Source organism: Anopheles gambiae, chromosome 2 (genome assembly GCF_943734735.2).
Source record: "Anopheles gambiae chromosome 2, idAnoGambNW_F1_1, whole genome shotgun sequence".
NCBI classification, from domain to species: Eukaryota; Metazoa; Arthropoda; class Insecta; order Diptera; family Culicidae; genus Anopheles; species Anopheles gambiae.
In genome coordinates, this window is record NC_064601.1 from 68,723,633 (window position 1) to 68,740,861 (window position 17,229).

Consider the following 17,229-nt stretch of genomic DNA (forward strand, 5'->3'; position numbering starts at 1 on the left):
ATATAATATACATTGAACTATAAAATATGCTACAAAATATAGCTTTTTGTTGTCTGAAATAGTGAAGTATAATCGTGTAACTGTATGGGCAATTCATAAAACTTAACGGAATATTTGAATTAAGCTTTCGACTCACAACCTGTGGTTATAAACGAGTTGTTCTCGACTTACGACGATTTCGACTTACGCCTTGCTTTGAGTTCTTTTTTCGGTCCCAAATACAGTCGTAACTCGGGGGTCGCCTGTATTTGACACATTTCTATGGCAACTTCGAAACCGCTGTTAGTGGCGGGATGGTTTAGTTTCAAAGTAAACCATTTTTTTAAGCAATCTTCATCTCGATATTCATCAATATATATTTAAGCCGGTCTCATAGTACAGTCGTCGACTCGTATGACTTAACAACATACCCGCCATGGGTTCAAGCCCCAAATGGACCGTGCCGCCATACGTAGGACTGACTATCCTGCTATGGGGGGATAAATAAGTCACTGAAAGCCAAGCCCAAAGTATTGGTACAGGCAGGCTTTGACAGACAACGATTGTTGAGCCAAAAAGAAGAAGAAGAAGATTCATCTCGACGTCGAGACGTCTCGATTGCAAGAAAAGAATAAGCCTGATTGTTGTTCTTATTTATTATTATTTATCATTATTAATTGTCTGCCTTCATGGGTTTCACAAAAGTATTTACTTACTTACTTATCCGGCGCTACCACCGCTTTGCGGTCTTGGCCTGCCTCAGGAGTGTCCGAAACCGCTCACGGTCTCGCGCCTTCGTCTGCCAGTCCGTTATCCCGGCCTTAAAGGCGGACGCCTCCACGCCATCTTGCCACCTCAATTTGGGCCTACCACGCCTCCTCTGTCCTTGTGGACGGCCTAAAAAGACTTTACGGGCTGGGTCGTCCGTTTCCATGCGTATAACAAAAGTATTTAATTTCTGTAATACTAGGTCGCGATAACATCGGATGCGACGATCCGACGAAATAAAAAAATGGTCCCGTCATACGACGACAGAGTGACCAGAAATACCGATTTTTGATATGCCTACCGATTAACAGATGAGCCCCCTAAAACTACCGATTTTTCATTTATCCTACCGAAAATCACAGATTTTTTCTTAATACTGACCAAAAAGTCATGTAACCACTTCCCAAATCACTTAATGTATTAATCTCTATATGGAAATCACTAGCAATCAGAACCAGAAGTTCAACAGAGACAACTAAGGCCCGTGTCTGCACTTCATAAATCCCATATATTTTTCATGTTCGATGTCGCGTTCAATTGCTGCTAGAGCGTCCCAATCATTTGTTGGGTTAAATTCCCTAGTACAATTTTCAGATCGACACTTCAGAAAGGCCTCATGTGATCGCTATGAACCAAATCTAAACTATGTCCTTTAAATAAATGAAAGATGTTATTTTCTCGTGCTGCTCTTCATGGGACAGATCATCTTCCATCTCCGACAACCCCCCCCCCCCCTTCCCCGCTCAACACTTCAAAGCCGACCGAAAACTACCGAAAAAATCTTTAACTAATACCGAAAACTACCGATCAAATTTTGATGCGCCTACCGAAAACCGCAAACATAATCTGGCCACTCTGTACGACGATGTTGCACGTCCGACGTTATCTGTCAAATCCCATACAAAAGTGTGCGATGCACAGGCAGCGGTCTAATCTTGTTGCGCGCAACATTGTTGCTCGGCAACATCCCAACCAACCAATTGTCACGTTGCAAGCGGTTTTTTTTTGTATAGAAAAAGTGTTCTCTATAGCGCGGTCAAATCGTTCTCGATAGCAGAACTATAGAGAAGGTTTTTGAAATCGTGCGACAGCGTGTATCATACATTTGGTTTATGTATGCTACATCCCTTCTCAATTTCTTTCATTCTCTTCATTCTCCCTACAAAGCTCTTTCTCTCATTTGTCGATTTCGTACATGCTTACGCTCTTTATTTTACCTTCTTACTCGCACATACAAATTTACATACTCACACAATTCACACTGCCGAAAACCGGTGCGGAATACACACGTACCCGTCTTGCCTGCCTTCTCTCCTCGTTCTTCCTTTCATCCAGCGTTGTCTTCGTCGAATGGTGTGTACGCGTTAAAAATTATTCCTGCTTGCCTCCCCCTCGCTGTTCCCAGGTGCTGCGCTAGCGTGCTGGATGATCGTCCCTACCTTCCTGCCGCCTCTCCTCTACCAGGCGCGTTCCTGCCTTCGCGAGCACGTTGGAGCGCGAGCACGTTGGAGGATCGTTCCTGCCTTCCTGCCGCTTCTCCTTCGTCCGGCGCTAACGCGTTGAATGATCGTTCCTGCCTTTCCTGTCCTTTTGTTTTTGGCACTGCAGCGCCTTCCTCTGGTGGCTATACAGGTATTCCCCGATATACGCCATACTCGATATACGCGATTTCGCTATAAGCTTTTTTTCTAAATTTTAAAGTTTTTTGAGCAAATTGTACTAATTTGACACATCGAATATCAAATTCAAAATAAATTCCCTTTTGATCGAATATTAAAAGCCATTTCAAAAGGTGTACAATTGTAATCTTCAGTTGAATCAGATCAAATAACTAATTAAGTGGTAAATCCTACCACTTCAAGCAAAATTATACGAAAATTAGCTATAATTTGACTGAAAACTCGACGTTTGCTAATATTCGAGATACGCTATTGCCTCCGGTCCGCATTAATAGCGTATATCGGGGAGTACCTGCAAGATGATACAAAGAGCGGACGAGAGAAGATCGCTTGCGTGAACGCTTGGTGTAGCAAGCGAAATTGGACAAGTCCCAGAAAAGCGAGACACAAGAGTTTCTCTCGAACGATGGAAAGAGAAGAACCATATGCAACATGAGGATGGTTGGTGAAACACAGCCAAGTTGCGAGCAAAAAGTGACCAACACCCAGAAGAGCAAGACAGAGTGAAAAATTTTCTGAATGTTAGAATGAGAAAAATGATAGATACACATAAAAATCGCGCGATAATGCTGGTTGGGATATCGCTGAGGTGGTCGATGAATGTTGCTGGCAACATTTCGCTTTGACATTGTTTAGCGTAAAAAAATTGCCAATTAACAGCTCAGAGATTATTTTTTATCATTCACTTGTTGAATAAAGTGTTGAAAAAATGAAATATACACCAAAAAATGTATTATAAATGCTTAAAATCAAATTTAGCGGATGTCAACAAAACGCACACTGCTGCTGTGTCATTTCATACTGCTGCTGTGGTGGTTGTGAGTTTTCAACTTCAATTTTAGTGGTAGCAATCATCAGTTGAGCTAGTAAAACAATTTTAGTTTTGATTTAGATGTATTAGTATTACCCAGCAATTTATTTCATGTGTGTTTTTCCCCATTTATTTCACACAGTTAACATTTAGTTTTTCAATATTATTCTTATTTTACAACTGAATAAATTTCATATACACAGCATCTTTTCTGTTTTCCCTGATTCAATTTTCTTTTAACTTGTTATAATTATGCCCTACAAATATCAGCTCCTCAATTTTCTTTGGCAACAACCTATTACGTTTTTCCGTGCAAATTTCTCCAGTCTTCGAAAATATTCTTTCACACGGAACTGAGCTTGCTGGTACATTTAATACAGTTTCCATGATTTTGAATAAATTTGGGAAGTGTAGTTTGTGTTCTTTCCACCACATGATAGGATCTCGGCGCCTTTCTATGTAAGGCTCTTTTAAATAACTGTCTATTTCACTTACTGCTAAATTTCTTGGCATTGTATTCGTTTGCCTTTTTCGTGTTTCCTGTTCATAATCTCCCCATAACCTTTCCTCTGATTCGTCCTCGATTGTTTCTACATTTTCTATGTCAATCTCAGCGTTATTTTCTTGCAGGCTTAAAACATCCAAAACTACCTTTTCATACGTTTCTGAATATAACTTCGTGTCATTCATAAATCCCTGTTCTTTGTACCTGGGATCAAGCAAAACTGCTTTGGCTGCCAAATCAATTTTTAGAATAGGTTGTAGTTTTTCTATAATATTTGTTTTAAGATGTCGGGCCAAATCTTGAATTTCCGTCAAAATTCCTGTTTTTTCTTTTATCTTTTCAACATGTCGTAGCAAAATCTTAGACAAAACTACTGTTTTCGATAATGTCGCCGATTTTTCTGCACTTACATTGTTAGTAGCGGAATAAAAATAATCTAACAATTCTGCCTGTTCAATTATTTTCCAATCTCGATCTGATAGTTTAGATTCAAATTGCAGCATTCCAATACATGACAGCAATGGTTCTTTTGTTTCTAATATTCTGCGAAGCATTTCAAATGTTGAGTTCCAACGTGTTTTAACGTCTTGCTTCAATTTTTGAATGGGAAATCCTAGAGTTTTCTGCATGTCTTCTAGTTTCTGTGATGCAGCTGAACTTTTTGTGAAATGTTGGACAATAGTTTTAACTTTTTCTATTGTTTCTGCTATACTTTTTTAATAGAGTTTTGAACAACTAAGTTTAATAAATTTGCAAAGCAAGGAATATTAACGGTTTCCAGTATTTCAATTGCCAATTTAACATTGGCTGCGTTATCTGTAACTATTGCATTAATCTTATGAGTTATCTCGAATTTAGCTATTACTTTTTTGATCCAGTCTGCTATATTTTTCCTGTATGGTTAGTTGGTAATTCTGAACACTCCAGTAGATAGGAACACAACCGTCCGTTTTCATCAATAAAATGGGCAGTTATTGCAAAAAAACTAACATAATTTAAATTAGTCCATCCATCCGTAGTTAATGTAACTGACCTAGCTTGGCGTAACTTTTCGTGAACATTTTGCAATGTACTTTGATACATCGCAGGTAACAATGAATTCGATACAGTTTTTCTGCTTGGCAACTGGTAGTTTGGATTAAGCATTTTTAGTAAATTTATAAATTCTTCCTCTTCTACTATGGAAAAAGCGTGATATCCTTTGCATGCGAAGAGAGTAATTTGCAAATCTTTCTGCCTTTTAAGAGTAGCTGAGATTGGACGCAACATAAATGTTTCAATATTCGTATCTTTAGAAATGCTATTTGTACTAACACTGCTACTTGCTACATTTCATGAAGCTGTAATTTTCGCCTGAGGTTGTACCTTAGAAGAGGTTTGTTCCTTATTTTTTGGTTTTTTCCATCCAAAAGGAACAGTGGGATGTATCCTATCTATGCGCCTTTTTAAATTTGCCGTAGACCCACTACCGTACGCAAAATCTTTAAGGCAGTATCGACATCTCGCCTTTGAATCTTTTTGTGTAAAATGATCCCATATGGACGACTGACTTTGCTTGCTTGAGTCCGTCATCGTTAGTGTAAAGTTAAAGATGCCACTAAAAAGATTTAAAAAAAATATTTAGATTTTTATGGTTGCTTAATTCGATCATTTATAAAATTGTTATTATAATTCCATAATTTCTATTTCACGAACTGTTCTTGAAGGGTTGGACAGTGAAAACATTTTTACATATAAAAAAGCAACCAAAATCCATATTAATGCTAATTCCAACAATTAAAATAAATCTGGCAATATTTCTAAAGAAGATCAACACAATACAAAAATGATTAACAGAACTTATATTTTAAAATTAGTATAAAGAAATATTACAAAAAAATGTCTTTACAACCCTTAACGAAACTATCATAAGTTGTTAAAAGATAGCTAATACAACCGTAATAAAAATGTTGGTTGGTAGTTAAAAAACTTAAATCAAAAATGTCAAATTTTTTCTTTTGAATTAGCCTGCCTGAGCTCGTACTTTTAATATAATTTAAATATATGTATTCAAAATGTTGCCATTCAAAAGTTAAATATTTTGCCATAAGAATAGTATGTAAATTTAGAAAAAAAGCTCATCAATGTAAACAAACTATTTTAACAAAAATAGAACGTATATAGATCGTATATCGTAACGGATTTAAAAATAATTTAGAAGCAAGAGAAATACAGTCTTTCCCCGAGTTACGCGAATAATGCGTTCCGGAGACATTCGCGTAACTCGGATTTTCGCGTAAGTCGAGTTCTGCTTGACACATGGTTTATACCTAGTATTAAGAGATCGAATATTTAATATCACCGTTAAAAAAACATGAAAAATGACACACAAATTTAACTCCTCCAATTTATTTAGTCCATTTTATTCGATCACATTCGAATTTTATTCGATCACAAATTCATTATTCATATTTTTTTATTTACAAAGTAATAAGAAAGTTGTCCATCGTTAATTGTTTTGTAGATTTTTTTTGTCTTCCCAAATTTGTAGATAAATTTTCATATTTTCGCGTACACTGTTGCTCACTCTTGCAAATCTTTCCTCATCACTGTCCATCGCTTCGATGGTTGTTAATGCCAATTCCAAATTGCTGAATGCTTCAGCTAAACCTTTTGTTGAGAAACATTTGTTTTCCTCTTCCATGCCCTCACTATCGTCCTCTAAGTACTCTTCGAGTATTTCTAGGGATTGCATTTTAATAAGCTCTTCATTAGATAAAGGCTCTCCCGCACAATTAACGAGCTCCTCCATTTCCTCATAGTTAACTTCTATTTCAAGAAAGTGTGCCAAGGAAACACATTCACTTAACACAGTTGATATAGGTTCCTGACTACTGTCTGGTGGTTCATTGCTAGCAAAAAAATGAGGGTAAATCTTTTTCCATGCCGCTTGCATTGTCGCTTGTTTCACTTCTTTCCAAGATGCTGCAACATTATTTATCGCATTCAAAATGTTAAAAGCTTTCTAAAACTGACTAAGCGTCTTAGACCCAGTTTCTACGGGTTTTAATGCTTGTTCGAACGTATGTCGAAGGTAATGGGATTTTAAAGCAGCTACAACACCTTGATCCATTGGCTGCAACAATGACGTTGTTCTCGGAGGCAAACATAAAATTTCTACATTTGGATGCATGTTGTTTAGTTCAATCGGATGGCCAGGAGCATTGTCAAGCAACAATAGCACTTTAAATGATATTTCCTTTTTTTCGCAGTACTGTTTCACTTCTGGCACAAAACATTCATTGAACCATTCAACGAAAATACAGCGTGTAACCCATCCTTTTGTATTAGATTTCCAATAGACCGGCAGATTGTTAATATTCATGCTTTTAAAAGCTCGTGGCCTTTGCGACAGATAAACGGCTAGTGGCTTTAACTTTAAATCACCTGCTAAATTACCACCAATCATTATAGTTATTCTATCTTTAGCTACCTTATAATCTGGCATTGTATCCATTTCTTTAGAAATATAGCTTCGGGTGGGCATTTTTTTCCAGAAAAGCGCTGTCTCGTCCACGTTAAAAATTTGTTCTGGAATATAAGAATTTTCTTCAACAATTCTGGCAAAAACATCAGGAAAATAGCTAGCGGCGTCATCATCAGCACTAGACGCTTCTCCATGAATTTTTACGTTTCGTAAATTGGTTCGTTTTTTAAAGCGTGAAAACCACCCATTGCTTGCTTTGAATGATTGTTCTTCAATATTCTCCTTATTGGATTTACGTTTAATATCGTGATATAACGATACAGCCTTCTCTTTTATACTTTTTAAACATAAGGGAATTTTTTTAGCTGTTAGATCCTCTATCCAAATTAACAATAAACTCTCCATTTTCAATATCGTTTCATCACGATACGGCGTTACGATTGTACCCTGCATCAGCGCATTGCTTTTCACGGATTCCAGGAAACGCTCCTTTGTTTTCACAATGGTCCTTATAGTCGACTCGGGACGATTTGTAGCACGGGCGATGGCAGTGAAACCTTTCCCACTTTCGAATAACTTCACTATCTCGAGCTTCTCAGCAAAAGTTATCACATTTTTCTTTCTTTGTACGGTATTTTTTCGAATAGACGAGATCTTTACTCGCTGAAAATGATTCTGATTTGTTTTGAATGGAGTGAAATGACGATATGAAATTTTGCAAATGACAAGTGAAGTTTGATTTGACAATTAAAGTGTGCATCATAAACTCAGCGAACTGTCAAAATTTCAAAACTCGCGTAACTCGAATTCGCGTAACTCGAGTGACGCGTAACTCGGGGAAAGACTGTAATGCAATTACTAATGAAATAATACATTCTTTTCATTTACTACAAAGTCTGCGGTGCCATATGATTTTTATCAGATGTGTGTTATGAAGTAGGTTGTGTCTCTACACTAGCGTATGAAAAACTATAGCACACCATCACATATCATTAAAACAATTTGTAGGTATTCATCAAACGAGCTAGTTGCTCTTTCACTTAGCTCCTTGTTATACTGCAGCATGTAGTGTATATTGAATCTTCTTTTAACAAACCACATGCATGCTGCTTTACTGAGTATTACTGCAAGTTTATAGTAAATCTGTAGAAATTCGATGCAATTTTCTAACTACAAAACAGTTGAATAGGGAACTTAGCTTTTAGGATATAAGATTTGTACTACGTTATTTAAATTGTAATTTACTCCAAGCCTCTTAAGTAAAAAAAAATACAAAATTTTATTCAATGAATTATAAAAGAGATTCGCCATTATATTGCAAAATATTTTGTTCTGAGCCAAAGGTGTTAGTTTGCTGAAGAAGAATAACACAACTTTCCAGAACTTTAAAGACACTTTGCATATCGTTATTTACTTAATCCGTGAATTTTTCAATACATGACCAAAAAACATGGAAAATAGAGAGTATGTTTTGTTTTTGAGACATTCTTGAAATGCAATAATCATTGAAATACAAAGAAAGGAAAGGACAATCATATTTTGTAAAAATAATAATAACAATCGTTCAAATGCATCACTTATGCACGATAGTAAAAGTCAGCTTACAATCAATTTATTAATAGAGTAAAACGAATAATTTATATCAATAACGACGTTATCTTAATTCTTGTATTGCTTTCAAAATTATGTTTATAATTATAATTGATGTAAACATAAAAAAATTGCACTTACCAATTTGTATTTTGTTCGGTGGAACAGAATTTGGCTTGATCTAGTAATAATTTCCAACTGGAGAAAATGATGATCTTGCGAATTCCAACCTAGATCGTCAATTAAGAAAACATATTGAATATTAATGCTTTGATATTACATATGTTCGATTTAACAGAGTTAATGTTGTCTGTTATGAATTTTCCACTTTTTAAATTTTTTGAAAAAGAAAAAAAACTTACCGGCAATTAATAATTGATCCAACACGAAAGCAGGTACTAAATATACACAATTGTACTAGATTCACTTATCACAATCACTAGAATATTCCAAAAATCAGACGAACTTGTGTACTTGAGGATACACAATTGTACTAGATTCACTTATCAAAATCACTGGAATCTTCCAAATAGCAGACGGACATGTGTACTTGAAGAGTTGCTGTTTACTTCTGATTGATTTCTTCTGAGAGTGTTCTCTATATATACTAAAATGTGTGCTTTGCACTGCAACCAAACTTGAACAAAGTGCATGGGTTTTTGAAATGAAAAAAAGAAAAAACCAAGCATGCAAAATACGGCTATCGCACGTAAAATCGGCGCAAGCTGCGCAATCACCCACAATTGCCAACCACACCCCCCAGTTGACGCGATATTTTCGTGGTAAAACCATTCGCGCAACATTGGTACCGCCCAAAATCAAGCATCGATCGATCCCAATTCTCGGAATTCTTTTCAGGTTCGAGCGGTCCGCAGAGAAAACAGGTGTCTACACGCGCAACCACCGGGAGCGCGATACGCTTTGGGAACAACCGGGAAACGGGAAGTGGATGCAAAGAGATGGGTTAGTTTGTTATCGGGCAAAATTTTGGACTATATAAAGGCGGCACAATCTGGTGTCCCATTAGTTTCGAAAGAAAAGTGCAAGCGGCATGATGCCTCGCTTATGTCCTAGGACACTAACCTAGCGATGAACACGTTAAGAACAATTTAAGGCGAGCTTTTTCTTTCATTACTACATTTGTATACTGTGCAGCAAGGTATTCAACAATGAGTACATAACGAGCCTATTGTCAAGAAAATTTTAACCAAATTTTGTTAGGCTTCACTTACTTTTACAGCGTCACAATTTAACCATAACAACCATAAACATAGAATAATAACAACATGCAACATTTTCATAACCTTGTCGAGCGAGCTAAGCAACATTTCGATAAGGATAAATATGATATAAAATATCATTTTTTCATTCTAATCCTAAATCTGCTACCAAACCTAGATGACTGGTTTATCCAGTGAGCTGTTAATCATATCACAGGACACTAGGGATATACAGTTTTCCGAATTTTGTTGTTTTGACTTCGTCAAAATTGATAATCTCCAATGCCTTTGTTAAAATCCGAGACGTCTTTAGTTTGCACCAATAGCCGAACGTATTTCAGAGGCAAGGACCGTATCAAGTATGCCTTCATTACCCAGTATTATTTTAAACACATTTTATAAACAGTACGGCACCAAAACGATTTTTTTTATAAATACTTCCTTTCCTATTTTATTTCACATCTCTTCCAATCCGTTCTGCAATGCGAGTAATTCTACAATCTACAAATATTGTAATAAAAATAAGTACAATCAAAACTAGCAAAATTAAACACACATAAAATGACAGATAAAAAAATTTACCATTACAATCAATTCTACAAATTTTGTTGTCGTTTACTTCATGCGAGCAAGTGAGAGAGCGCAAACAACACACACAATGTGCGAGAGAGTTAACAGTCATATTCCATGCAACGAGCAAAAGCCAGACCAATCCGGTTTTTTTAAAGAACGGAACGCGCGATTGACGGCAGCTTGCTAGCAATATTGAAGCGAAAAAGAACGGAACGGAACAGAACAGACGAACGATCACACTTTGCTAACAATATTGAAGTAAAGTACGAACGAAAGTATGAACGGAATGAACGCAATGAAAGGAACGGAACGGAATGATCGGAACGGAACGGAATGAACGGAACGAAACGGAATGAACGGAACGGAAAGGAATGAACGGAACGTACCGGAATGAACGGAACGGAATGAACGGAATGAACGGAATGAACGGAACGGAACGGAATGAACGGAATGAACGGAACGGAACGGAACGATTTTTCAAAAAGGATCGGAACGGAACGGCCAATAAAAAGAACGGAACTTTTTTACTAGGTTCGATCCGGAACGGCCAACACTAGTTTCTACACAGTTTTTGCACTCACACTGTTGGCACGATATCGACCGCGTGTGATCGGACAGGGAACAGTAATGTTTACAAACATTAAGCTGACTTGACAACTCGATCAAATTCCCAAAATACCCGGCAGATGGCGTACAAGATTCAAAAAGAGAGACAACACGATTAGATTGTGCGACAACCAGATCTCCGTAATTAGGGCCAATTCGGGATCACGTCAAATAGGGTCAAGTAGCACAGCTGATCGACGAACAGGGCTCCATCGCGAAACGCGGTTAGTAGCAAATATTAAGCTAAAAAAGATTAAAGCTTGTTCTAAAAACGTCTACCAAGCTAATCAAAATAAACGGATTGCTACATCCGTAGCAACACACACGATGCCACATGTGTGAATGTGTGCGTTCACTTTCAGCCTGCGCGCTCAGTTTGGTTTTCTCGCAGCAGCATGCGGGTATCGGTGTCTCGCTCGCACTAGTGCAGCGAGTGTTCCTCCCCGCTGCGCAAAGCGATCGAAAACTTCTCAAACTCTAACTGCAAACATATTTCACAGCATGGCTGTGAAATGTTTCGCATTCAAAATTGTTGCAAATTTATAAATGAAATATTGCGAAATTTCCAGCGCTGAAATTTTTGCATTGATATATTTCTTCGATCGGAATTCAAGCGTTTTCCCTGACATTTCTGCTCGCTTTTTCGATCGCTTTTGGCGGAAAGCGATCGAAAATCCGAGTTACAAAACTGCTCGATTTTGTCCTGCGGGTCTGTGCGCTCCGTTTCTTGCCACCACACGAAATCGTCAGTTCAGCTCAAGCGTTCGCCGTGAAAGGCCGCGCGCGTGTTAGCCTACCCGCACGACAAAATCGAGCAGTTTTGTAGCTCGGATTTTCGATCGCTTTCCGTCAAAAGCGATCGAAAAAGCGAGCAGAAATGTCAGGGAAAACGCTTGGATTCCGATCGAAGAAATATTTCAATCCAAAAATTTCAGCGCTGAAAATTTCGAAATATTTCATTTATAAATTTGCTCCAATTTTGAATGCGAAATATTTCACAGCCATGGGCTGTGAAATATGTTTGCAGTTTGAGTTTGAGAAGTTTTCGATCGCTTTGCGCAGCGGGAAAACAACGGACTTCGGATCCGAGCTTGGGCCGAACCCCCACCGCGTGTTTTTACCTACCCCTCGCCTGAAAATTTCGTTCTCTTTGTCTGTCGGGTAAGTCCCGGGCGATCGAAGTTTCGCTAAGTGTTGAAGTGTTGTGCACATTGAAATGAAGCTGCGCTTTTCTTTCACCATTTCACTTAAATGTGTGGTTTGCGCTGCTTTATTTCAATGTTTTTTTGCTGTATTGAACATCAACTCACGGGATCCACGCAGTTAGACGGCTATTTGAAATACGACGATTTTTTTTTTTATATAATGAATGTGTGTGGTTTGAAGCAAGATTGTGTGAAGCTATGTATTTTATTTAAATGTGCTGTTATTTTCAATAAAAGTGATAAAATATAAACCGAGTTTGATGTGTTTAAGTTTTTGTTTTGATTCGGGTGCACCAAGTCCGTGTGAAGGAAAGCGCACAGCGCGCTACGAAGGAAACGAGCGGGAGGGGGTGTCAGTCCAGCGCAGCGCAATTCGCTGGAATCAAGTGGGAGGGGGTACCAGTTTAGCGCAGCGCAAGCCGAAAGAAACGGGAAGGAAGGGGTATGATGAAACAGCGCGAGCGAGCGTTCTTTACAGCGAGAGCGCCTCGTGTATTTTAAAGGCAAACTAGAGAGCGCATTCTCTCCGTGGTAGCGCTCCATCCGCCATTTTTTATTCTCAGCCCAAAACAACGGACTTCGGATCCGAACTTGGGCCGGACCCCCACCGCGTGTTTTTACCTACCCCTCGCCTGAAAATTTCGTTCTCTTTGATTGTTGGGTAGTGATGAGTCAAGTCCCGACAGACAAAGAGAACGAAATTTTCAGGCGAGGGGTAGGTAAAAACACGCGGTGGGGGTTCGGCCCAAGCTCGGATCCGAAGTCCGTTGTTTTCCCGCTGCGCAAAGCGATCGAAAACTTCTCAAACTCAAACTGCAAACATATTTCACAGCCCATGGCTGTGAAATATTTCGCATTCAAAATTGGAGCAAATTTATAAATGAAATATTTCGAAATTTTCAGCGCTGAAATTTTTGGATTGAAATATTTCTTCGATCGGAATCCAAGCGTTTTCCCTGACATTTCTGCTCGCTTTTTCGATCGCTTTTGACGGAAAGCGATCGAAAATCCGAGCTACAAAACTGCTCGATTTTGTCGTGCGGGTTGGGCTGAGAATAAAAAATGGCGGATGGAGCGCTACCACGGAGAGAATGCGCTCTCTTGTTTGCCTTTAAAATACACGAGGCGCTCTCGCTGTAAAGAACGCTCGTTCGCGCTGTTTCATCATACCCCTTCCTTCCCGTTTCTTTCGGCATGCGCTGCGCTAAACTGGTACCCCCTCTCACTTGATTCCAGCGAATTGCGCTGCGCTGGACTGACACCCCCTCCCGCTCGTTTCTTTCGTAGCGCGCTGTGCGCTTTCCTTCACACGTTGTTGTTGTTGTTAAATGTTATCTTTATTTCTTTTCTTTTTCACGGTTTGAATGAGTACAGTTTTCGCGAGATACAACATTTTTGTTTTTCAGCGCTGTCTTCTATTTGCTCTATAGGCAGTTGTATTTTGGAGAATATGATGAAGAATTTGGTTGAATGATTGATAACTTAAAGTAAATAAACTAACCTAATTAACCTATACCTATATCAGTCCTAATTTTTATTCAAATAGAGTTCTTATTAAAGTATGATTTGACAAACGACTGTTAGTTTGTATACGAATACTATTTTGAAAAGCTATTTCTTCAAGGGTAATTGTGTTGGCTTTGTTATGAAGATGTGTTGTCCTGATGCCGTACGTTTCATTAAGGATCATTCGTAGTATTTTGTTAAGGCTTGCTTGAAGTTTATTAAGGTAGGTTTTAGCACAGTCTTTCCAGACCGGGATTGCATATGTAATAGCTGGTAAGATGATGCATTTGTAAATTGCAATTTTGTTATCCTGGGAGAGTTTGGATCTTCGGTTGATCAACGGATAGAGTTTTCTAACAAAGATGGTGTTTTTTGTTATTAAATTTTGAACATGGTCGCGAAAGAGTAGCTTATGATCAAACGTTATTCCTAGGTAATTTACTGTCTTTGTCCATCTAATAGGAGTGTCTCCTATTTTAACCATATGACCTGTTGGTCTAAGGAGTGTGGACCGCATTTTGTGTGGAAAGATAATGGCTTGTGTTTTACTACCATTTAACTTTAATTTCCAATCCTGAACGTATTGGAATATGATATTTATACATTTCTGTGCTCTGTTTTTGAGTTCTAATATGGTTCTGCCTTTGACTGCAATGGCAGTGTCATCCGCAAAAAGAAATAGATTGCAGAAAGGTGGGAGAGATGGTAGGTCCGAAAGATAAATTGTGAATAGAATGGGAGCCAAGATGCTCCCTTGGGGGACTCCAGCTGGGACGCTGGTAATACCAGAGGTTTGTTTCCCTAAGGTGACACGGAAAGTCCTTTGCGATAGATAGCTCTGAACAGTTTTGACAATGTAAGATGGAAGCCTCATGTTGACCATTTTATAGAGCAAGCCATCATGCCAGACATTGTCAAAAGCTTTTTCAAAATCCAACAAGATGACGGCCGTGGATCTTGAGTCTCTCTTGTTATTTGTTATGGTGTTTCGTAGACGTATTAACTGATGAATTGTAGAATGTCCTGATCGGAACCCAAATTGTTCAGGCGGAAGGATGCATAACTCTTCAATTGCATCTTTTAGCCGCCAATAAATAATTCTCTCAAAGAGTTTGCTTAAAGCTGCCAGCAAGCTAATGGGCCTGTAGCTCTCTGGTAATGTCGGATCTTTTCCAGGTTTAAGGACGGGTATGACCTTAGCGCATTTCCAACAGTCCGGAAAGTAGCCAAGTTCCATGCATTTCGTGAACACATTAGCCAGTAGTTCGATTGCGCGGGTGTGAAGCCGCTTAAGAAGGATGTTAAATATGGAATCAAAACCTGGTGCTTTCATGTTTATTAGGCTTTTACACGCAAATTTAATTTCATTGACTGTTGTTCTGGTTACGGATGGGGTGGATCCCATAGGCTGATCGAGATCAAGAACTGTGGACGAGACCAATGGTTCATGTCGGCTGTTGATATTTTCACCGATGTGATGTGCGATGGCGAATTGTTTCGCTAGTGAGTCGGTTTTTTCAGCAGATGATATAAGCGTTTGCCCATTAATTACAAAGGGGGGGACTGGTTTGGGTTTCGTCTTGCAGACTTTAGCAATCTTCCAGAAAGCATTTGAGCGTGGATCAAGTTTTCCAAGATGATCACCAAAGTTCTTGTTACGTATTTCAGCAACTCTATATGAGATTATTCTGCCCAGCATCGCCGCTTGCTGTTTTAGAATGATATCACCCGATCGTTGATAACGTCGTCTCAGATCATTTCTTTTAGTGATCAAGTTCTTTGTTTCTGGATCAAGTTTTATTAATTTGGTTTTAGTTATAACTGTAGGTACGCATTCGTTTTCAGCGGTCTTAATAGCATGTTCCAGATTTCTTATGGCATTATCAACATCTGTCCTTGACTGCACATCCGTGGTTAGTATATGAAGATCAGCCACTACACCAAAACGTTGCCAGTCCACTTGCTGAAAATTTTTGCGTTTCATTGGTGGTATTATAGTTGCACAGCAATCAATTTCAGCTAGTACTGGGAAATGGTCCGAATTTAGAGCATCGATAGTTTTAGGTTTACTTATAGTAATGTTTGTAAGGAAAAAGTCGATTATACTCGGGCGACCGCGATTTGGGATGTGGGTGAAACTATCTGGGTAGGCGAAGGTAAACCTTCCAAGCAGCGACAAATCGGAGAGTAGAACCCCATTAGTGTTATTACGAGCATTGCCCCAAATCACGTGTCTGGCATTTAGGTCAGACCCTATTAGTGTCCGAGCATTTGTGCTCGTGAGCGATAATATATCCTTTTTGAAAGATGCAGCCATTTCATTAGCGATCGTACATTGTTTAGGGCAATATGCTGATATTAGATTAAATGATCCAGTTTGTGTTTGAACTCGTATGCCAATTGCCTCAATTATGTTGGTTTTGTAATGTGAAAGTAGCTTATGTTGAATGGGTTTTCGTACTGCGATCGCTACTCCACCCCCTCTCGTTTCTGCAGGTCGATCGAGTCTGTGGATAGTATAATTTTCGATGTATAAGCTCAGATCAGGTTTGAGAAATGTTTCTACTATGAGAGCGATATCAATTTTATGCTGATGTAGGAAGTCTCCTAGTGGTATTGCCTTGGATTTTACAGATTGTGCGTTCCATACTACAACTCTTAGCTTATCCATAGGTAATGATAAGTTCCCCTAAGACGGTGATTTGATCAGCCTTGGTACGGCAAGAACGGAGCTTTGTGCTCATTTCTTTGAAAATTTGCATTAGCATAGTAGCGTCATACAGGTTTTCTTGTTGGGTGGAGATCGGCTCGGGAATAGTCGTCTGAGCGTTTATCAATCGTTGCGCAAGATTGTATTGAAAGCCCGGTGGCACTTGTGTGTTGGTGTTTTTTCGGGGGAATGCGGAACTGCTGGGAGCAGAAGACGGCATGCCGGTAAGCGGGAAGTGCTCAGTGGAGGTGGGGGGGCTCTCTGGTTGTTCTTAGCAGCGGATGAATGATTTCTGCGTATTTTTTGATTTGCAAGTATTTGTATTTGCTGGTATTTTGAGCGTTGAGGGCAAGTCACATCACGCGCTCGATGATTTTCACCACAATTTGCGCATTTTACCGTGGCATCAACATTGTTTTTTGCGTTACAGGAATCAGTATGATGAGATTCGGCGCAGACCGCACAACGAGGTTGGATGCGACAGTTTCGGGTACCGTGTCCAAAGTTTTGACAGCGAAGGCATTGAGTGGGACCTTTGTGCCCGCCTCGATATGATTCCCATTTCACAATTACAGATTGTATTGTGCGAACTGTTTCCAGCTTTTTCATGG

The 17,229-nt window shown here is 38.9% G+C and overlaps 1 protein-coding gene across 1 annotated transcript; it reads right to left on the bottom strand.

Annotated features, from left to right (window-relative positions):
- Positions 1–5,959: 5,959 nt before the first annotated feature.
- On the bottom strand, positions 5,960–7,883 carry LOC133391653 (tigger transposable element-derived protein 1-like). The gene has a single exon (XM_061647218.1). The coding sequence runs from the start codon at positions 7,659–7,661 to the stop codon at positions 6,747–6,749; it is 915 nt and encodes a 304-aa protein (XP_061503202.1). The 5' UTR covers positions 7,662–7,883; the 3' UTR covers positions 5,960–6,746.
- Between the last annotated feature and the right edge of the window lie 9,346 nt (positions 7,884–17,229).

Coding starts and splice junctions, on each gene's coding strand:
- LOC133391653 (XM_061647218.1), bottom strand. CDS start 7,661: ATGCAGGGTACAATCGTAACGCCGTATCGTGATGAAACGATATTGAAA.